The sequence below is a fragment of the Anas acuta genome, chromosome 4 (assembly GCF_963932015.1).
Source record: "Anas acuta chromosome 4, bAnaAcu1.1, whole genome shotgun sequence".
NCBI classification, from domain to species: Eukaryota; Metazoa; Chordata; class Aves; order Anseriformes; family Anatidae; genus Anas; species Anas acuta.
This window is the reverse complement of record NC_088982.1, coordinates 71,507,726-71,531,309: the sequence shown is the minus strand read 5'-3', so window position 1 is coordinate 71,531,309 and position 23,584 is coordinate 71,507,726. Positions and strand designations below refer to the sequence as shown.

The 23,584-nt window shown below is 42.4% G+C and overlaps 2 protein-coding genes across 2 annotated transcripts in view; one reads left to right on the top strand and one right to left on the bottom strand.

Annotated features, from left to right (window-relative positions):
- The window catches only part of ETNPPL (ethanolamine-phosphate phospho-lyase), a 397,476-nt gene that overhangs the window by 277,634 nt on the left and 96,258 nt on the right, over positions 1–23,584 (top strand). The gene's annotated exons all lie outside the window — the stretch shown is intronic.
- Positions 3,296–22,332, bottom strand: HADH (hydroxyacyl-CoA dehydrogenase). The gene is made up of 8 exons (XM_068681927.1): positions 22,091–22,332; positions 18,430–18,558; positions 17,879–18,036; positions 12,865–12,991; positions 9,838–9,927; positions 8,368–8,440; positions 4,844–4,960; positions 3,296–3,770 (listed from the first exon to the last, which is right to left on the bottom strand). Exons 1-8 carry the CDS (start codon positions 22,253–22,255, stop codon positions 3,652–3,654), a joined length of 978 nt encoding a protein of 325 aa, XP_068538028.1. The 5' UTR covers positions 22,256–22,332; the 3' UTR covers positions 3,296–3,651.

Here is a 23,584-nt window from a genome sequence, read left to right as displayed (position 1 = left end):
TCATGCCTCATTTCGATGCCTTGTGCAAAAAGGCACCCGCACGGCCAAAGAAACGGCTCCTTTAATAACTAGGTTTGGGGCTTTGTATTGTTCCTACCCCAGAAGCAACCAAAAAAAAAAATCCAGCCTGCTTCCACAGCTTTATGGTGCTGGCTTCTGTGCAAAGAATGCATTGCTGGGAGTTACTTGCAATCTACAGAAAATAAAACAGAAAACTTCTAACAGAGTAAAACAGAAGCAGAAACTGAACAAGTGCAAAGCTGCTCTGTGGGCATAAAAACCTAAATCTGATTAATATAATATCAGGAACAACCCCAGACCTCATTACATACCATCCTGAGATTCTGTGAACACGTACGTTTAATTTCACACTCTGCATAGCACTGCATTTATAAATGGGGAAATATGGTGGGTAAGAAAATGGTACATAAAAGGGAATTTCAGTTTTATCATGAACTTTTGAGCATATCATCAAAATCAACAGAGATCTTTCTACAAATCATCTTTGATGATTTTTTTAAATTACCAGATTGTGCCTCCGCTTAACCCTTCTCTAACAAAATTCAGCAGAAGGCTAAATGCCACTTCCCTCTGGCTATGAGCAACAGGAAAAGCTACAGAAGAACACACAACAGAAGAGATCTCGCTCTCAAAAGCACTCACAGCATCTGCTTTTGTTGCTGTTCTCAGCTCTTCCAAAAAGCACAGAGAAACAGGAATCATTCAGATCAATTTCATAATTGCTCACGTGGTCGCAAACTGTAGTGAATAAAAGTACCGAGTTGTGAGTTGCTGCTGTGGTACTCGTTAGAAAAGTAAAGCCACCTGTACCATAGCCACAGGGGCAAGAAGACTACTGCCCCTCTGCCTCTTTTGAAAATTCCTGGGCAGGAACACTTAAAACGTTTAGTTTTCAAATTCCCTTCTAATTCTAACAGCGAGTACAGATTTAACCTGACAATTATATCACAATTATATCTCTACGCTTAGCTGCATACAAAGATTTTTGCTTGTTCTTCTCCAGCCTGATAAACATCTAGTAATTTATAGCTCCTGAAGAGGCTGATTGACAAACCTCAAGCTTTCAGAGGTACCTGAAAGTGGGAAAAGAGCCTTAACCACAGAACAAACATTGCGAGAAGAACCAAACAGGGCATTGAGAAATAAGTGAAAACAAAACAAGAACTCTGAATCTCGATTTCAAGCCACCACCCGTGTTCCGCAGAGGCCTGATTCACTGTTGGAGCTCCGGACTCTGGCAGAGGTGAAGATCCGCTGCTAGGTGCTGGAGTTAACTCCAGGCCTGTCAACAGCCTGCCATTTGTAACAGCTGGTTTCTGAAGGACATTTGCATTGACACTCCAAAACCCTTGGGTCAGATGGTCCGGGAAAAAATCCCACTTGTCTAGGAAGGAAAAAGGATACCTTTCCACGTCGTTTCCTCTAGTTGCTGTCAGCACTTCTTCCTACTGTGTAAAACGAGGCATCGGCTCACAAAGCTCCCACGTGGACAGAGCTGGGCGACTCACTTCAAGGCAGCTACTCATTTCTGGGGGCTAAACTATATCAGGAAACAGTTATCATACAATAAATGCTTGGGCAGTGCTGTTTGCCCAACTAAATTCTTACCCAGGTGATGTTCTCTGCACGTCCCCCCAGCAGAGGATGGAGGAAGCAACAACCTGTGATCATTTCTACCGCGATCCACCCAGTTTAGCAGGCATCCACGTGTCTATTCCACATTCACATCCATACTGAAAGTTCATATTTGTGTCTTCTAATAAAATTAGTCTTCTACAGCAAGAGAAGGGGCAAACAGACTCGGATTTAAGACTTCAGGACGTCTGCACTCAGCAAATAGGCATCTGTCACTGCTGTCCCACGCACAAGTAGTACTGTGCTCAGTGCCATCAATGCAGAGTATTTCATTTTTTAGACCATAGCCAAATTTGAACTTCTAAACCACGCTTAATTCCTCTTTGGATCCAACTTTACTGCTGCCTCTTGCACTTTATACTCCGTAAGTCCCTCAAGCAGAGCATTCTCCTCCAGTCCAACTAGGATTCCGCTTTCAGCCCTTTCTGTAAAGTTTGCTGTGCTCCCATTTTCTCCCCAACTGTGCCAGCAGCAAGAATGACCATAGATGGAGCACGTTTGGCAGCTGACGTGACCCAGATGCTGAATCTGGAGCCATCTTCCCAGCTGCAGTAGCTGGGCTCACATCCGACTCCTCAGCTGTTGCCTGTCAAGCTGCTCCCAAGCTGTGCCAGGCATCCATCTCAAAGCTTTGATGGAAGTGGGGCAAATGCTCTAAATCTGTGAGGCCTGCTGACAAAAAGGATAAGGAAGACTAAAGGTTTTAAAAGCGGGCCGTGAGGGAAACCAAACACCCGTTTCCTTCTTTTGTTATCCTCATTTTTTTTCCACAATCTGGTTTTCCCCTATTAATACAAAAAATCAGGAAGAGCTGAGTGGTGAGAGCAGAAATAAACTCCCATGTTCTAGTCTATGTACTGCCCAGCCAGGAGATCATCACATATACATGCACTCAGTTTACAGGTCCAAAAGGCAGAGTAAAAGAAGGCTACGACCCAGCTGAACTGGAACTCCAACCTTCGTGCCCACCTGGCTCTGCAGAAAAGGCATGCTTCCCAGCACTCCTAGCAAGAACAAATCCAGGCTTTGCTAAGCCCCAAGGAAAAAGCTGCAAAGCAGAAGGTGCCTGCCACACCGATCTGTTTACACAGCACAGCCTCTAATTTCAATCCCTTGAAGTACTCAACTACAGTAGTAGTGCAGTGCATGAAAAATGACACTTAAAATAAAGTGCCAGTAAGTAAAGCCAATTTATAGCACTCTAGAAAGCGTCCGGAAGCTTTCACAAGCTTCCTAGCCTAAACAAAACAAAACAACTCTATTTACTAAGCTCTTCAGAATAGGAGCCACCTCTTCAGTATGTTTCTACAGCATCTAGCAAAAGGAGGCCCTTGACCAGGAATTGTAAATGCCAAAAAATCCCAACACAAATCATGATTTCTGCTTTTAAATGCTGGCATTGGGACCATTTGGTGCAAGTGACAGCCTGCCACCGCAGGATTTTATTTTCATTTTAAACAATACGACATTCAAAAAGCCTGTTCAAGGCACTGTTTATACCTACAGATTAGCACTGCACTTAAGGAAAACCCTAACGAAACAGCTTGCTGCCTTTCCACCACTACGTTGCCAGAGTGAAAAGAGACTGCCCCCCAGTGGGCTACAACCACGTACATCAACTGCAAGCCACAGCGTTCAATAAAGAATTGTTGAAAATTTTATTTTTAAGAAAGTGTGGTTATTTTTTGGATTTTTTTTCCCATTAATATAACGTCTTTGAATACATAAATTCACTTGTCATTCTGTCTTGCACCTGAAAAATCAACGTCTGCATGAAGGCACTGTACATATAAAGCTTTTCGGAATTACAAGAAAAAATAATCTACCAAATCAAGCTTTCAGCAGAGAAATAGGTAACTAGTGCAATCACTCTTCAGAGGTGGGTTATGTTCTAAACGCAGCTCGTGCCGTCCTTGGGAAGGTTTAAACAGAATTCACCTGTAGTTTGGCAATGCTGAATACAAAGATAGTTTAACACCTCTCGAGGTTTGGAGTTCATTTGTATTTGTAGAATCCTTCTCCAGTCTTCTTACCCAGCTTCTTCTCTGCCACCAGTTTATCCAGAAGGGGGCTGGGTGCAAAAAGAGGATTGTTGGGCTCTAGCACGTGCCATCCTGGTGGGAGAAAAGAAGGGGATGAATGAAAAATATTCCTGTTTACATGTCAAGATAACTGAGATCTCTATCTCTTTAGACAAATATTAAGAGCTTAGCAAACTGAAGAAGGTTTGAAACTTATTCTAGATTCTCCAGGACCCTCCAGTACACCCTTCCCAAAGGCCTTGTCAGTTATATGCAAGTCTAGCAGTTACTCCGTAGGAGTGGTTTGCTCAGAACACTTTATAATCCCTTGATCTTCATAACTGATGATTATTAATACCTAAAAAAAACATTAAGGAGAACTTTTAAAATAGTAGAAAACAAAAGGCAAAGTACAAGGAAATAAAAGAAAGGCTAGACTGAAAAGAAATTCAAGGAGAAAGAACTTCCAAGTTTCACTTCTACCTGTGAAAGGCACAGTCAGCAGAACAAAGTAGCACTGCCCAACAGTGCTGCCTAAAAGCAGAAGGGACTTCACTGAAGATCTGGTTTTGAAAGTGATATTCTGCCTAGAGAATTTACGCTGCTCATTCAAAACAAGACAACGACCATCAACAAGCTGTCACCAACTGCACCTCCTTTTGCTGTCATACCGACATTTACCCACTTACTGACTGAAATGAAAGGGAGACGGGACACCTGCACCCTTTAAACTATTTACTGGTTCCCTAATAACTGAAGATGAAAACATGGCAGGCAAAAAAAACAGTAGGGAGCCTCAACTTTTGTTGCTTTTTATAAAAATATCTTACCTCCGTTACTCTCCCCACTGACTCTTTTTTAATTATACAAAGTCCCATTGACATTATTAATATTTTCCACAGGAACTTGATGCATTAAGCACAACAACCACTGTCAGGTCCCCATCAATAAGGTGGGGTGTGGTACAAATGCTGCGCTCAGGTAGCACGCTGAGCTGCATTCTCATTCCTTTCTCCTCTACAGTTAAAAGGCCTGTGCCATAATTGACTCCTAATTAGCTTAAACATGCAGTTTAAGCTAATTCGGAATCATATTTTCCTTACAACGTTCATCTACAATTTATCTAAAAAGGGCAAAAAAAGAAAAGGAAAATAAGCATGCAGTACCATCTATAATGTATTTACTGGTATCCAACCCAACGTAGTCCAGGAGTTCAAATGGCCCCATGGGATAGCCAGCCCCGAGCTTCATAGCAACATCAATATCTTCCTTTGATGCGTCTCCTAGAGAAAAGATTGACAGTTTGATGAACAGAGAGGATTCTGCATCTGCTTGGCACCACCTATAAATAATTAACAGGGTGTTATTTCACACTGGTGCAGCTCTTCACAAAAATCTCTGCACGTTTCAGAACCACAAAACCTGGAGTCAGCATACACAAAAATACACGCTGGAATACAAAGTTGAATCCCTCACACACACACACAATAAAAAAAAAAAACAAAACCTGCAGGCCTGCTTTCTATTTTCTCATCTTCCTCTTGCGTTTCAATATAGATTACCATGTTTTTGGTGGAACCAAAGCTACTGCGCTCAACCTAACAGAAAGACTAGAGGAAGAATCAGTCATGAAGAATCGAGAGCTTCTTTTAGAGGCAGCTGAATGTTGTTAAGGAGAGGGCTCAATTTCAATTTTGTGGTGTCAGCAACACCTTTGGGATCCGGCACAGGACAGAGCTGCCCTTCCTCTAATGCAGTCAGAAGGCAAGGTCTAATACTGGACACAACGACTGCTTTTGACAGCAGCTCCTGAGGTCAGGGATACAGCCAGGTGAGCTGGCAGGCAGCACGCTCCATCCTGCTGCATCAGTTCATGCTTTAGCAAATGCAGCTTTCTGTTGAGACGCCAGCCTTGTGCACCTGGAGGTGCCCATTCCCACCTGCTTCTCCTGCTACAGGCGTCAGCGATAGCCAGCAGGTGGACAAGGCAGGAACGGGGGGAGTGGCTGCAGCTGATTCACATGCTCAATTTCAACAACTTTCAGCAGAGGATAGCTACCAGAGATGGCAGAGAGGAGCAATGACCTGAAGAGACTGCGCAGCTGTAGTAAAATTATTGATTTCCAAGATTATTAAAGAAAATCAAAATGATTTGTAACATCTACTTCAGTCTGTGCCTACAAAAACAGGAATCCAGATTTTCAATTGTCACAGTTAATCTTCACCTTGTTCTTTCGCTGTGAATGTCTGTTTATACTGTCATGAAAGCAGATGCACCTTTACTGCTTATTTTTACCACGTCTTTTGATAAAGGCAGTGTACTTCTTTGCAGATCTTATAAGGAAAAAAAAAAAAAGATGAAGATAACAAGTACCTGTTGTTGGTTTTTTTAAGCATGCTCCATGCTCAGTTCAGGCTATCCAGAATCTTAGAGGATCATAGCCAATGCAATTTATGCACCCAAAATAAGACAATCTTAGAAATGATTTTTCAGCAATTTCCCAAAAAGGCAACAACTTGAATAAAATAGTCTTGTACGAAATCATAGAATCATTTAGGTTGGAAAAGACCCTTAAGAGATCAAGTCCAACCATCAAACTCACCCAGCAAGTCCCATCACTAAATGATGTCCCTTACTGGCACATCATCAGGTAATATTTTTTTTATATTATGGAATGGCTTGGGTCAGAAGGGACCTCTTGGACCCCTCTGTGTATCGGGCATCCACAGCTGGCCTTCTGGGCTGCAAGTGCACACTGCTGGCTGATGTCACGTCTCTCTTTTTGTTCTTTAAGGCTAACAACTCTTTTATTTTTCTTTCTTTTTTTTTTTTTTTTGAACTTTTTATTTTTGAGCAGCTGGGAAATTAGCCTTACTTAATTCCAAGAAAAGTTCCCCGGATTCAAATACACAGAAGCCTTCAGCTCATTTGAAGCTGATGCAGGTGTACTTACTTCTCCTATCGACAGATTCAATCCACTTTGTCAGAATTGGCACTTTGCTACCTGACAGTACAAACCGGGCAATACAGACCATCACATGCTAATATTTCCAACGCGCCTCTGTTTAAATTACTGTTGATATCCTACAGGGATTTTGGCTGTGTAAAAGTATGGAAGTCCTTCCCCACTTAACCCACAGAGACTTTGCATAAGTAAAGAATGAAGGACTGACCAATAAAATGGTATTTCAGTGCCTGTGGTTGCCAGGGAAGAGACCCAAATTCCTTACGACTGTGGCTGACAATCTGGTTCAAGTGTCTGCTCTAAGAATTAATGCAAAAGGTGTGATAAAAATTTAACACGACTCAGTAAGAAGTATGAATCAGAAGACAAGCATCAGGCTTTTCAAAACATTAATCAGGTTTTTACATCAATGCCTTCAGAGTTAAAAATTCATAAATGGACTTTAAGAAGTTTGGAAATATCATGCTGTTGAACAAAACACAAACAGAATAAAGATGAAATCAAAATACTGTTTTGCCTAGGCAGAGAGCCCTCAATTTTAACGCGCAATCTCAGTGACTGTTTTCTTCTACATTTAATTAAAAGTTCCCTCATCTCCTGAAATATACATAATGACAGACGCCACTCACCAAAGGCACCCCTTTTACACCCATTACAACACCCATGCACTATTTAAAACTGTGACTTTTTCTAAAAGAATAATGTCCCTTTGCATTCAAGCCTTTGTTTTTCCAGTCACTAAAATCTGCTCTTCTCTCTGTTTGAGATGTAATTAGGTACATCTGTTGATAGATAAACAAGCAGTGCTGGTTTATATTTGTTTCTGGAGATCAAACCATCCCTTCCGTGTGCTATAAAACAGATTTTTAATATTTAAAGCATATTTGGTGGAATCCTGATAATGCGATGCTTTCATCTGTAAAAAGGGGTGCTTTCAAAAACAAAATGTTTCAAATGACATTCTTCAGTAGCACGCAGCTACAAGCAGAACATTTGAAATAAAGGCAATTATCCTCAAAATTTCCTCTTTAACCACTCACGTTATTGGCTTGTTTCCTTTCCAAAACAATTATCAATGCTTTCAAAGCTGTATGGAACTCCAGATTACTTCCACCTGCCCTCAGCATCAATGTCAAAAAGACCAAAACTAAGATGGGAGGTCCTAAGGAAGGTATGCTTTAAAAAGGACCTGGAAGAGGAGCAGGAGGTTTTACAGAGCAAAGGTTGAGCCCAAATCACTTGTGTGCCAGTACCGTAGTAAGATACTGAGTATTGTAGCTTATTCTACCTGAATATTGGTGTTTTCAGGTAGAAGCCCAGAGTATGGAACCTCAGAAGAACTTTCCTAATGGACCCCCACAATGGGATTTTTAGGAATTTTCATAATGGCCTCTTGGGCTGCAAAGAGGGTTCCTGCTCAGCTGGCAGAGGCTATTTTTACAGCGGTACCACACTCACCTTTCCAAACCAGAAACATTTTCCACCAGCAGGAGTTTCCCACACAGGTAATCAGTAACTTCCCACTCTGCATGCCCTGGCATTTCAAAGGGAAGACAAGTGCTTTCCAGCTACACAGACTGGTTCGTGCCTGATGTGCACGACCCACCTCCAGCCTTTAAGGCGTGAAGGTTTTAAGGGAATCACAACACCTTTCTGAATGGATTTAACACTTCGCAGCACAGTATGATGCCAGCATCCCCTGAAGTCAATAACCCAGCAAGTACCTCTCTCAAAAAGTCGAACGGCTTCCATCATATATGGCACCAAGAGACGGTTTACAATGAAGCCAGGAGTGTCCTATGAAAATTAACAAAAGAAACAAAAAGGGATTCTAAATAAACATTCATAACTACTACACTCAGACAACACATAAATTAAACAAGTGGATGAAGACACTTATTGAATCATCAACTTCTGGTGTGCTCTGAACTGTATTTTCATCTGATTTATCTGCTCGCTATTCAAACACAAAAGATGAGTTTCACAAACCAGGCATGGCACACAAACATTCATCATGATTAAGAGCAATTAAGACTACTACAAGTCCAACTCATCAATCTTAAAACGATGTAATGTGGCCCATTGGAAAATGCCTTCTCTTTAGCAAAATTCTGCTGACACAATTTCCTGAAGGATATGAAGAGTTTTTCTGTGTGTGTGTTGTTCACTACTGGAGTTCCTGGCTCAACGTTCTACCTCTCCCCCACTGCTCACTGCTAAACCAAGCTTTAATCAAAGTCAAAAATACAAAGAAAAGAGAAAGAGCTTTGCAAATACAGTATTATTTCAAATATTACTACAACTGTTTCAGGTCTTTATTGATCCGTTGCATTTCATCTCAGTATTTAAACCAGAGAATTTCAAGCAAACAATTGCAATTTCTTCTGCAAACAGGAAAAAAAAAATCAAACATGGAGACTGACCATTATTTCTGCATTACCCTCTACCCAAGCTGATTTATAAACAATATCGAATCATATATTTGCCACATTCCACCCTGGAAAACTGTGACAGAAACAGGAAAAAGAAGTCACCTAAGGCCACACAGCAATGTAGCAGCACAGCCAAAATCTGAGTGCAGCATTCAGATGCTGAATTACTGGTAACCACCAGATCGCAGGCCCTTCTTTTTATGACCAAAACTCTCCTGGGGGTTGTGAAACTTTAGGCAATAGCTTGCACAAAGCTTCCCAGACCACAGCTTAATGGATTTGGAAAAAGTGTGCTTAGGACGCGGGGCGTTCCTCTGGAAAAAAAAAAACAACTGCGAAACCATGAAGATTAATATGGGCGTAGTTACTGCAAATCTTGTGATGAGCACACACCATGGAGGACGCATCCAACAGCTTCACGGTACAAGAGGTAGCAGTCTTGCCTTTCACATAGCTAAAGATAAGCTCCTGTGCAAGCTTTTCAGCCCAGGACTGGAAAAGGCAAAACAGGGGGGTATGCTCTGACCTTGTAAGTTTTGCTGCTTTTCAGAGGATGTCTAGAGTCCCTATACTTTGAGGAATTTGTGGTAAATGTGGGCATTTTCTTTGTCAAAATGTTTTTAATATGGAAGTGAATCTGGAAAAAAAATTGCCTGGAAATTCCAGAAATGCTCTTATAATCTCCTGAAAACCACTTTCTTAATACTAAGTTTTCAAGGAAAACAAGTTTTCTGGACGTTGTACAATCCAAACTGTACTCACCTTACAACTGACAGGACTTTTTCCTACCGCTTTGCTGAAGTCCATAAGTGACTCAAAAGTCTTTTGGCTAGTCATTGGAGTCTTGATGACCTGGAAAACAGGAAGGAAGGGAGAGATAAGCACATTTCTGAGCAGAATTTCCCAACACAGAGATGATTAAACCAAATTTCAGAACACTTACAGAAATTCATATGACATTTGTTTTGAAAAAAAGAAAAAAGTAGTAGATATATATATATAACAGACACAGAAGTCTATTTTAAAGACAAGTATATTGTGTTTTACATGTTCTCAAGTTATGTTTCCTTGAGATAGGTAAAAAGGTCTATCTTTTTAGAATCCTGTGTAGAGGTAATAGTATAACAGACCTGCTTTAAAAGCCACATAGTCTCTGTCTTGGGAAACACACTGGCACTACTCTAGAAAACCATATTATAAAATTAATAAACCATATTAAACCTGATATAAACGATGAAACATCTGTTCTGTGCCAAGGGTACACGTGAGACAGACATGTAATTCTAAAGAAAATTTAAAATCTTTCAGATATGCAACAGCCCCTTAGCATTTTAGTATATTCCCATGTTGATTTTCTTCACAAATGAGTCTTCTTCTTTTGTCACATGTAGTATTTTCTCGACTCCCCTGGAGTTGGGATGCAGTGTGTTATTTATTACACTGTATTTGTTCTTTATTAGCGACCTACCCCCCACCACACACAGAATGACTTGCAGAAGCTGAACTGGTTGCAATATTTGTGTTGAAACTGGCCTTCATGGGTGGTAACTGAAAGCTGCTACGTGTAAGCGGTTAAGGCTGACCTCTTTATTCATACGATCTTAAGTCACTCAGATTTCCATGCCCCAGACACCCTAATAACTGATGATAAGGCCAACACACAAAAAAACAACATTGTTAGGACTGAGGAGAAGGCTTATTTTTCGGCAGAAAAAAGAGTGTTTTTTTAACTTCATTATTAGATAAAAATCTCCAAAATATTTATGTAAGACTGTGACAGTTTCAAGAACGAGTTTTTAGTACACACTTGAGAGTTTTTAAACATTATCACCAGTCTTTTGAATTATTAGAGAAAGAAGTCCTCTCATAGCTATGCTCTTCTGAGCACAAGATCAACAATCTATGGAAATCGCAGATAAGATGCAAAGCTACTGCAGAGTTGTGACAGGTATGGAGGACAGCTTCCATGACAGATGCCTGGCAATTTCAGTAATATCTTTTATAGTTAGGGCAATTCCCTTAATTTTTTACCCCTTTATTTCAAATGGAAACAACTGTTTTGCATAGAAGATGTTATACAGTGTTCTTCAATGCCAGTCCTGATTTAGAGCAGCAGATCTGAAACAAAAGCAAACCCTTTAAAAAGCATATTTATTTATTAATTAATAATAAGCACAGCTTTTGTGTTCTAAAGACCTTCAAAGCGGAGTGACTTTGGGCAAGGGCATTCATAAATCTGGTGAAAAAAACACCAATTACAATGTTGCCCACAGCAGTCATAAAGGGGTTGCTCTGTTTTGTCTTTTTTATGAATACTGATAGATAATCCTCAGTAGTTTTCAAACCTCGCAGAAGTTTAGTTCAGATATCTAAAGTCTATCATTCGTTTTAGGCTCAAGACAACGCACAGGACATTTCAACCTCACAAATAAGTTACTGGAGACAAGTAGTTCTTAGTACAGAAACCAGTACAGCCCGTGCCAGCCTAAGGAACTATGCTAAGATTTCTGTCATCTCTGACACCACCTATAAAATTTCTCCCTTTCCTCCTTACATTTCCCCAGACCATTTAATCACAATACAGAGATTAAACTAAAACATTTCACATGGGTACAGAACTTAGGGAAAGGGAATTTTCAAGTGGTTGAGTCCTTGCCAGATGACTGTACTCTGAATCACATTTGTCCATTTCAGCTATAAGGTTCAAACATTTTTTTTTTGGGGGGGGGGGATGCAGTCAAAGACACAGAGCAAGGAAGTGCATGGCATGTATTTTAATGTGAAACAAGTGAAATTCAGGAGTTCCAAAGCAAGGCACAACTTATTCAGAGTGTTTGTCACCAAAGCACTACTAGAATTAATCACTTACGGGACAGAGGAAAAAGATTTACAGCATTTAAGTGCATGAAGTACGTGAAATTTTGTGGCAAGCTGGCCAAGACACAACGTTCATTTTCACTAAAGGTCTTGTAAATTGTAGCCAACCAAGATGAGCTGTAACAATCACACGATCTCCAGACAAGCACATTCTTTTGTAGTTTAGCTCATCTCCTGTGCTATTGCACAGCCACCTTAAGGTGCCCTTTTTCTTTTTTTTTTTTCTTATTTTTGGGGGGAGCGGGAGGAGAACAGGCAGAGGAAAAAAGCCCTGGCAGTTGTACTTTGGAGTCTCAGACCCTTATATCAGATTGTTTCTTATTCTGCTCTGCATTTCAGCATTATTAGAAGGTGCAAGATGTAGCCAACGAGAGTGTACTTAGAAAAAGTTCTGAAGACTTAGTAAAGGCTGCTCTTCACATATTTCCCAACCTTTAAGGACCTCTAATGTTAATGTTAAGACACGCAGCTTCAACCCTTCCAGACAAATCATCTGGAAGACTGAATAAACACGACTTACTTTGCGTCTCAAAAGTCACAAGGCAGTACGAGTTCCTCTGCACATCACCTCCTATCAAGCCCAGACTGTTAATAATCAAATCCCTCTGTCAGTCATTGGATGGTTTTGTTTCGGCTGCCAATTGTTCGTAATCAGCTAGCCTGCGGGACTGAAACAGTCACTGTAAAGGGCACGTCGGCTGGCAGCTCACCAGGGAACTTTGGAGCCTGGAGGCAGGAGTAACCTCCGTGGTCAACCTGCCCCTCGACAGACCGTCACCAGAGATGGCTCATTCTGCATCAGAGGAGCTGCAAACCCACACTGACCCTTTCACCAGACTGAATTCCCAGTGATAACAACCGCGCTGCTGTGATTACTACGTGGTTGTAATTAAGATGGTGTAAGACTCTTACCTCCACGAGCTTCATCATCGGCACGGGATTGAAGAAATGGAGGCCACCGAATCGGTCCTGCCTGGTGGTGGAGTTGGCCAACTGCGTGATCTGCAGGGACGAGGTGTTGCTTGCAAATATTGTATGCCTGGAAAAAGAAACACATGGGCTGTGCTATCTTCCTGACAGCAGGAGGCTGGTGCACCACGCAGAAACAGACATCCACTGGCTAGCCATCCACACAACTCCTAAAAATACCCCTGCAGATTATCACCTTCCTTTTGCTGAGGTATAAATAGAGCAACGAAGGAATAACCAGAGGAAGAGCTGTGTGAGCTTCTGACTCCCAAGACTGCATGTTGAATACTGTGTCAGGTCAAAGACGAAAGATTCTCAAGCAGAACATTTTTGTTACAGCCCCAGATCTATTGCAAGTAATTCCTTCAGCAATCCTGAAAATCAAATGGAATTTTTTTTACACATCTATGGAAAGCCAATCACGTGACATATCAAGTATGTATTTTGGAGCTCAAAAAAACAGTAATTTTTTTTTTTTTTATAATGATCAGTGGAGGACACGGTAAGTAAACTTTGTACCAGAGCAAAGAGGTGATGAGAAAAAGAAGAAGGGACACTGCAAAGGTTACACAAAATTACACAATTTTCAAGGCATATTTCAAAGATCTTGTCAAAGACATAAAACACATTTACTAATTCCAATTTGTAATGATTTTTTTCAGAGACATCTCAGAGCCTCAGCAGCCCTGCCATATTGACATCACACAGAAAACTTAAATGGCTTTTTCTTCAAACCACAAAATCAAAAACTAAATTAGAAATGAAACCCTACCTTCTATTCCAGACTGCCTCAATCTACCTTTCAAGAAGTTATCCTCCTGGACTCGTCAAATGTTAATCTAGATTGGTAGTTTGCTTATATTTCACTAAGATATAATTGAGCTTCCAAACACAGCTTTCAGAAGTTACGTCTACGTCATGGGGACATCTTATAGATGCATTAGAAGAAAACATTACAGAAAAAAAAATATATATATATGTTTTCTCAGTGTTGAAAACTTGTTAAGGAGAAGGAAACAAAATATCCTGAGAATTCCTGCTTATATTTCTCATAAATGTTCTTTTGTTTTTCCCCCACCATAAAGTGGGCCTTACATTGTTCTTAGACAGGGTACTAAAAATAGTATTTCACACTTCATCATTTTGATCTTGCAAGGTCAATGAATCCAAAGGACACTAATCTTCCCCCAAAACCTGTCACTGTATAGAAATAATTCAAATATTCATTAAAAAAAGCTTCGTGAACCCACGTGTAAAACAGCAACAATTACATCTCACAGAATAGTGGTCTTAGAGCAAGAGGTTTGAATTCAGCATCACCTCTGCAGGTAAATCCTATAAACTCTCACAATATAAAGCTTTGGTTAAAAAAAAAAAAAAAGGCATTACTTTGGTGCTGTGTACAAGGGCATTTTATTTACACTTTCTGCTCTGACCAACAAATTGACTTAAACTGAGGTTAAAATAGAACTGAGATGCCTCTGTGACACAGAGTACATTATCTGTGTTTCAGGTGACAGCACGGTCTGAAGGCTTTTAAAAGCAGCAAGAGGAGTGAAGCCCCAAGGATGATTTTTCCAGCCATCAGTGTGCTTTTCACTTGGTGCCATCTAGTGGGCCACAGGAAGAAATTAAAAGCAAAGTCAAACACAACAGAAACACACTGTTTCGGTAAGACTTTTACAGTCCAGCTCTTTAAGCAGGGAAAAAACCTCTTTCACAGCGCTTTTATAACGCACTGCTTCTGAACACCCTGACCTGTCCCAAAACACTGGCCTGTTCCCAGCTGAGTTTCCGTTTCTAAAGACCGATCCTAAACCAAGAGATGCTGATAGGCATTCCCACTAGCCAGAGATTAATAGAAGGCAAGAGTTCTTAGGACAGTAGACACTCCAAAATTCTTTTGACATCATTACCATCCTTCTTGGAAAGTGCTGCATTGTATAAACGACCCAAAGATCATGAAAAATGCAGAGGTATTATTAAAAAAAATAAAAAATAAAAAAAAAATAGCCTGACCTTTTTCAGAACAGGAGCACGAGGACTGATACAACAGAGGAAAAGGAAAACAGAAGTGGGTAGCAATGCTTTATCACCCATTCTGAAGATGATAACCATACAACAGTTACTATATGAGAGAGGTAACACACCTGGAGGTGTGTTTAATATATATATATATATATATAATATTATATATATATATAAATATTTAATATATATATATTAAATATAATATATATATATATATATACATATACACACACACACACTACACTTTGCACTCTTGCAAAGCACTGCTAAGAACAAAAACCAGGATGCGTTCAGACTGATGTCCTAAGACCAAGCAATGGCCCTCACTGTTTTACCTTTTTACCTGCTCAGTTACCCAGGTGAGGAATATCCCAAGTTCTCAGTGCCCTCTGGGGCTGCCAACCTCTCCTCATTCATTGCATTTTCTCTGAAAACTTAAGAGCAATTTGCTCTCCACCCAACCACCAAATAAAACCTGTCTCAGTAAAGAACAGCTTTCTCATCCCCCTCCATTTATGGATTCCCTCTCAGAGGAATGATGGTTCCTACATAGAAAAAAAAAAAAAAAAAGGAAGAGGAAAGAATGTGTGCTATTTTTTCATGAGATGCTTTGGCTTTGTTCTGTCACCAGGTTTATGTTCGTTGGAGAGGTCATCACAGAACAAATACATGAGGGGGCATGTAGTGCTGCACCTGAGGAAAGAAACGAAACCCAGGATACAACATAAACGAAGAAATAGGCATATGTACAGTTTATGTTTCAAAACCAGGATTAATCATCTTGTCTGATCAACTGTAACACACAGCCCCTTACATTTCAGTCAGCTATCAGCTCACTGTTATCAGGGTAAGACCGAAGATTTGCATTAGTAAAAGCCCTTCCTTCTCAGAAGGCTGGCCTTTCATACTCACTGCCTGTAACACAAAGTGCCACCAAAGCCCCAGGCCCCACAGAATTAAAACTTCTCCCAGGCCTCGAGCTCTCTCTAAACAAATCTTGCCTTTGTTACAGCTGCAAGACCCACGCTGAACTGATGCAACAGTGAGGTGGCTCAAGAAGTAATTCTACTGCATTTTGAAACATCTGATCTAGCGAAGGCTGCACGGCACCTGTGCTGACAGGCACAGCCTTCCCTCCCATCACAGAGCCACACAGGGGAAGCAAAGCCTCCTGCTCCATTCAAGCACAAAAACCCACCGACTAGACAGTTCTGCCTTTCCCCACAACACCCACATGATAGGCAAATCATGGATATTCCCAAAAAATAGTTACAAACTACCATTTGCATCTAATAGCTGGTAGTTTAAGCACTCGGCTACTAAGCTTCACTGTTTCACTAGCTTTTCTTTGTTTCCACCCAGACCTTCCATACTGCAACTGGTATTCTTCACCATTCACTACCCTTTTCTTCAACCTCTACATCTTTATCACCATCTCCAATTGTCCTCTTAAAAAGGAAGGCTTCTTGTCTAATTTTTCCCAGCCCTGCAGAATCACGCTTTAGGCAGCACAAAGGAGCATACCTGAACCTTTACCTACCCCTACCTTTAACGCTCCGTAATGTAAAACTTGTTGTTTCAAGGCAGCTTTATGTATAAACCACTCAGTCTTAGCAAAAACAGCCTCAAGTGTTCCAAACGTGTGTCGTATTACACAAGGCTCCGAGTCCCTACTTTTCCTTGTGCCTTTTCCAAATGTTTAGTTTCCCTTGCTGGCTGGTTCTAGATGGTTTGCCATTTCGTACACTCTAGTTTGCTCATCAGCTTTCTCTGTTAAAAACAGAGACCAGTTGCCTGAGTCTTTCTCTGTTTTTAACAGAAGCAGCCAGTGGTCTGTTTTCACAAAATTAGGATAACCTAACCATGATGAGGTATCCTAGTAATTGCCAAAGGCAGCTACTTAATTTTCTTTGCCTGTGAGACTGCGGCTAAGAGCAAGTTACCCTGTCCTCAATGCAAGGCTTCTTGCGACCATTTATCATTCTCAGAAACGCCAGGCAATTCTGAACACTAACCATATGAGGCAGCCTGAAAACCTCCCCGGGCTGAAGTCAATTAATGATAACATCTTTCCTCCCTTGACATTATATTCAAGCTGCAGCCTGCTTAGCTCTTAGTTAAACAATCTGGAAGACCTCTTAGCCAATACCCCCAGATTCAGCTGCACCAGTTAGAAGTTCAATCTGTGAGCAGTCAAGGTCTTGTGATTCTGAGTCATCCGTTACAAGGATCAGGCTCCCGAGACTGCATGCTCAGCTTAACAGCATTTTGAGTTTTGGATAGAATTGAACAGTAACTTCAAACAGTTATCAAATATAGGTCAAGGCAAGCTCCACAGACTGTAACTGAGTGTGTGGTAAGAAAGGACAGAAACTGCTACCGCAAACATCATAACTGACAATGATCTATGTCCAAAACCTTGCAATATACAAGTTTATCTCGCTTAAGCTATGACTTGCAGCTTAGAAGCTGAAACTTCTGAAAATTTATTCGTGCGAGGCACACTAAAACCAAATATTTCACCATTCAAATTCCCTATTTAACTATGGGAATGCATGTTAACCATACCCGATCTGTACCAGGATAAGCTTATGCTACAGCTGCGCATTTGCATTTAGATCTGACTTGGAAAAAGCAGGCTTTTAACTTGTTGAGTAGATGGACAAACCTCCTCGTCTAATCATGCCATGAAGCACATCCAATAATGCAATGCAACAAGTAAATAAAGCAGATGAATGTACCTGAATGTGTTTGTAACACATGTACCTGGCAGGTACGTGTTACATGTGACAGTCTGGAGCAAGTCTAAGGAGAAAACCTCCTGTTTTTAAGAAAAACAGCTAAGAAAATGCAGAATTAATGGTGCAAGAGAAAAAAAATAATTAAAGGTGCAAGTTTCAAAATGAAAGAGAAGAAATACACATACTCTGGAGCAAATTTATCCAGCCTCTTGAAGAGTTCATTTTTAATTTCCTGGTTCTCCACGATGGCTTCTATCACCAGATCCGTGCTGTGGACCACTGCTACCGCATCTGTGCTTGTTGTGAGGTTCTTTAAGGTCTTCTCAATAAATTCTGCACCAGCCTGAAACATCACAAGAATTTGCAACAATGATTTCATTTCTTTTTACATGAAAACCCACATAAGCGCTGTAATGTATTTTTGAGCCCCCCAAACCTCAGGATCAATTATTTGGCACCATTTTGCATTTAACATTTGTTTCAAAAAGTCACCAAGCTATTTAAATCTTTACCTAGAGGCTGAAGGAACAAAAATCAGGGAAGGCATCCATCTTTCAGCCTCCCTGAATTGCAAAAAGAAAACCCAAGCTCTTCATCGTACTGAAAAAAAAATCCTATTTTTTTAAACCAGCATATTAGTATGCTCTGTAACACATAACTGCAAAACATCAGAACTCCAGTACAGGAATTTTATTATCCTAGGTTCTCCTAATGGTATAAATAAAAAGATGCCAACCTCAGGCTTATCCGCAAACTTCTTCTTTGTCACTCTCTTCAAACTCTCTTCAATTCCCTTTGTAGACTTCTTGAGGATTTCATCTGACTGGTCTACCAACACCACCGTGTGACCACTGGCTGCTGCAATCTGAAAGTTAAAATACGATTCAACATCAAGATCATGAACAACCAGACTGATGTGGGTTGGGGCAGACAACTGACCAGAATTAGGCAAAAGACTGCTAAAGGACCTAGAATCAAGAATCATGCACTTTAATAGAAAAAAATCATTAAAATGCTCAAATATTTGGGGTGGAGGAGAAGGGAGAAAGGACTCAACTTGAGAGAAAAGGAAAGAGAAATCCCTTTTTCCCCCGAGCTGTCTGCAGAACTGCACTTGGAGGCAGCTGGATTCTGCAGCTCTGACAAGTGAAAGAAATCTGTCTTGAAAAGAGGAAGCGACTTAGCCGTGAGCCTCGGATCTTTGAAGCAAAAAGGGCTGTGGAGACCAAAAGTGGAAGGCTGGCAGGGTGAACAGGTGCCGTAAGGGATGGCTGGCCCTGTGATCCCGGGGCGTAACGTAACACAACGCTTCTGTTTGACCATGAGCGTGTGCCTGGAACAACGGGAAGGTGACAGTGGAACTGGGAGCAGAAATGAGGCTTTTGCCCCAGCAGGGCTCTGTGCAGATCCAAACTGCTAGCAAACTCTCCTTCCTACGTACTCGGTACAAACACTGGCTCAGCCTCTTAAAAACCAGCTTGCCATTACCTGTTACTTTGCTATTCATTAATTTACATTTCTTGTGTTAGCTAGCAACAGTCTATCTTCATTTTCAGAACTCCTGAACAAAGTTGCAATATAATAACTACAGAAAATAACATATGTTGAAACATGTTTCCACTTTTTTTTTTTTTTTTTGGTGAGTGACACCTTAGAAGTTAACATTCTGCAAACTTTCCCTTTACACCTAACTCGCACCTGGAGTTTAAAGAACCTCCTGTGCCCACAAGACCTACCCCAACAAAGCTAGCTGAAATGAAAAACACAGACCTGAAGAAAAGCGTGGCACTATTCTCATTCAAGGTTCCTCACAAATCGAGCAAATAAAGAAATGCCAGGCTGGTTCCAGACAGAAGCACTGCAGAATTAACAAGGTGTCAGCCTGCAGCTGGACATTTCTTCATCCAATTTTTTTTATTATTTTCATTATGGCCATTTCATAAAATCAGTTGTATCATAAGAAATGTTTAAATTAAGATTGGACTTCCATTTCTAATACTTCATTTGCTGCTATCATTTGCAACGGCAAAGCAAGGTCCTCTACTCTTCAGAAAAAAAACTCATTACCAAGCACATTCATAAGACATGCTTCAGCGATTATCCATTTACAATTGTACCAGAACATCACTGAGCAGTTGGCAAAGAATCATAGAGAAGCTAAGAGCTCCCTTTTTCCAGTTCATTCTTAACATATGTGTGTTTATAGGAAAGAAGAAAAATGTCAAGAAATCACATCATCGCCTTGCAATTCAAACACACACTTGCACAGACTCTTCTCTCCAGTATCTTTATGAATATTACATATGAAACACAACAGTGCTGGGGAGTCAGTTAATGCTTCTCTCACACTGTTCGTGTGGCTGAATGAGAAATTGTAATCTCCTGGCTTTCAGCCATGCACTGATTAGCTTCTCCTGACTGTATGAGAAAGAAGGAAGATGATTTCTGAAGTGTTCAAAGCAGGAGGAAAATCTTTACTACCAGGGTGCAGAGGAGACCTTGCTCTGTCACAATCATCTCTGCTTTGGGATAATTCTGGATTGATAAATCGGAGGCAGATGGTCAGCAAAACACTCCTAGGTCCTTAACAGTGGTAGAACACTACAACTGCTGTTACTGCCAAATACCACACCTGTTTCTCTTGGTAAACTTCTCCCTAAAACATGCGATCTAACAGAATATGCATATTAAGTCACTTACTCTACAGAATTACAACCTTTGCATAGTGTGCATGCTCCTTAAGCATGCGAACAGCTTGCTGCAAAGTTGTTATTTGAAGATTCCTTCAGTGGGAATCTCAAATTCTAGTATCAAGGTGCAGAAAGGTGTTTGTTACCAGACAAGTTAATAAACAACTAGTTTATTCCTCACCAAAAAAAAAAAAAAAAAGCCAAAAACCACACAGGCCCAGTATGCCTCCTACTAGAAATTTGCAATTTGCCAAGAATGTGAAAAATCTTCACTTCTGAGAAGGTCATCCATTAATAAAAAAAAAAAAAAAAAAAAAAAAAAAAGAAGGAACATTGCTATTTATGTACTGCTGGCTTCCACCTGGGGAAAGCAGTGCCAACCTGGAGGATGCTGGATGCTCCAGTTACTGTCTGTGAAGCACCCAGTACCTTTGACAACAAGCTCTGTCTGTGAATGAGGTAAATAACTGAATTTTAAATCACTGGCAAGACTGTTCAGTCACAAAGCAATCAGGTTAAAGATGAACTTGAAAGCCAAAGGCCAGAGATTAAACACTGGGAAAATAAGTGCTATTTAAATATTAACCGCTCCATAACTCTATAGATGACTGACAGCCTAATGTTCGTTTTAGCTGCTATACGGTATTTAAATAACTGGTAATAATGTCACTTGATCCGCTCCCTTGGCAAGACAGAAGAAGCTTCTTTCTTAGCCCTACATTTTCCAAATATTTATTACACACTGCCTGGTTTTATAAATAGCCCACACGCTGTCATAAGAACCATCCTAAATAATTTAGGACATTAACCTCAGTTCCTCTTGCCTACCTGTCTGACCTGAAGATCTGTGGCTTAACAAGAGAAAAGTTTTAAAGTTGAGCAACCGGACAGCAGCGGCGCGGCAGTGCTTTCTACTCTGAAACAATAAAACCGAAGATTGCAGAAGTCTGCTAACACAGCAGCTCAGGTGTGCCCCTTCACTGGCAGCCCCAAATCCTCGTCCTGAGGGTAAGATGCCTGTGTGCTGCCCACCCTAGGTCGCCTGTGTGCCTTGTATGCTACATGCTGAAATAGGCATCGCATTAAATCGTTTGAGTGCAAACCGTGGTATATTCAGACAAGTGATTTGAGGCCCTGGAGCGTGTCCAGAGCAGGGCTATGGAGCTGGTGAGGGGCCTGGAGCACAAGTCCTGTGAGGGGCGGCTGAGGGAGCTGGGGGGGTTTGGGCTGGGGAAGGGGAGGCTCAGGGGAGACCTCATTGCTCTCTGTGACTGCCTGAAAGGGAGATGTGGGGAGCTGGGGGCCGGCCTCTGCTCACAGATAACTACTGATAGGACCAGAGGGAATGGCCAGGGGAGGTTTAGGTTAGAAATTAGGAGAATTTTCCTCTCAGAAAGAGCAGTCAGGCGCTGGGTTGCCCAGGGAGGTGGCGGAGTCCCCGTCCCTGGGGGTGCTCAAGGCAAGGTTGGACGTGGTGCTTGGGGACACGGTTAGCGGGTGACACTGGTGGTAGGGGACGTTTGGACCAGCTGATACTGGAGACCCCTCCCAACCTTAATGATTCTTTGATTCTCGACCAGCCCCGAGAGAACCCCCGCGGGGCCATCAGCTCCCCAACATGGCGCCCCCCCCCCTCCCGCCCCGCTCCCCGTCATGGCGGCGGCGCCGCCCCCGCTGCCGCTCGGCTCCCGCCCCGGCCGCGCTCACCTGGGCGATGCCGGCGCCCATGAGCCCGCCGCCGATGACGGTGACATGTTTGACCAGCAGCTTCTTGGCGGCCGCCGTGGCGGCGGCGGCGGCAGCAGCAGCGGCGGCGGAGGACGAGGAGGAGGAGGAGGCGGCTCGCACGAAGCGTCGGGTGGCGAAAGCCATGGCGGAGGCGGGCAGGCGGCAGCAAGGAGCCTGCGGCCGCTCGGCGGCGGGGCCGGGCCGGGCCGGGCCAGGCGGGGCGAGAGCCGCGCTCCGCCCCGGGGAGCCGGGGCCGCCTGAGGGGGAGAGGCGCCCGGCGGGGGCTGCCCGTCCCTCAGTGGGTTTGGGGCCGCTCCTCGGCCGCTGGCACCCTCCCCGGTGTCCCCAAGGTCAACCCGATAATGGCGAGGGGCTGGCTCCCTGTGGGGGCTGCCTTGGTGCCCGTCCTTCACGCCGCGCTTCACTCCAGCTGGTGGCGTGGCAGCGGGTTATTTCACAGAATCACAGAATTTCTAGGTTGGAAGAGACCTCAAGATCATGGAGTCCAACCTCTGACCTAACGCTAACAGTCCTCCACTAAACCCTCAAAATCAGGCCTGCTGTGCAATGTACCATCAGCACACATCCTAACTAGACGGACATTTCGTTTTCAAGCCTACACAAACTATAGGAATCCCCCCGAATCTAAACCTTCCTTCACAAACACTAACACTAACTGATCAGGCACCCCCTGCCGCCCTTTTCCACCTAATTCCTCCAAAACCTGAAGGACCAGCGCTTCAAGCCAGCAACAGCTGACAACGCCGCAACCATAGCACATTTCACTTGAGTCAGCACGGAGGTAACCATTAAGCAACTTGTTTTCTTCAAAAGAGCTGAAGTATTTTTGGATCCGTGCACTTTTGAGTACAAAGTGTAATGAGAAAATTTTCTGTGCCGCGCCTCATCTGGCTTGAGTCAGGAACGGTAGCAGGCTGCTGGGAACAGCTTCACCCAAGCAAGCAGGCTCAGTCACCGTTCCCTGCGTACACAAATGACTGAGTGGGTAATTAACACCGTCCTCTAAAACCAAGTTCCCTGTGCCAAGCTACTTGCAGCATAACTCCAGGTTTAAAACCCAGGACTTCCCCAGAGAGCAGCCAACCCTCTGCCGAGCTCTCCAAGTGCAGCAGGCAGGGCTCCAATCCATTTCTCCCCAACAAGCACTTCACTTATGGCCCACTCATCCCTTCCCCTTCTGCATTCAGGGGCCTCCTGCCTCTCTTTGCCCCCCTCAGGCCCCAGCACCTCTGCCCTCAGACTCCTCTGCACCAGGGGTCCAACAAAACTACACCTCAGCTCCTCAGACCATCCATCTCCTCTTAGCACCTTCTCCCTTTTACCTCCTCCATCTCCACGCCTCTCTCCTCCTTTTATTCTTTCGGAGTAACAGGGTTTGTAAAACTGCATGGAGAGAACGAAGAGACATACTCTATTACTTGCTCATAACATCCTGCTATTATATTTTCCCAG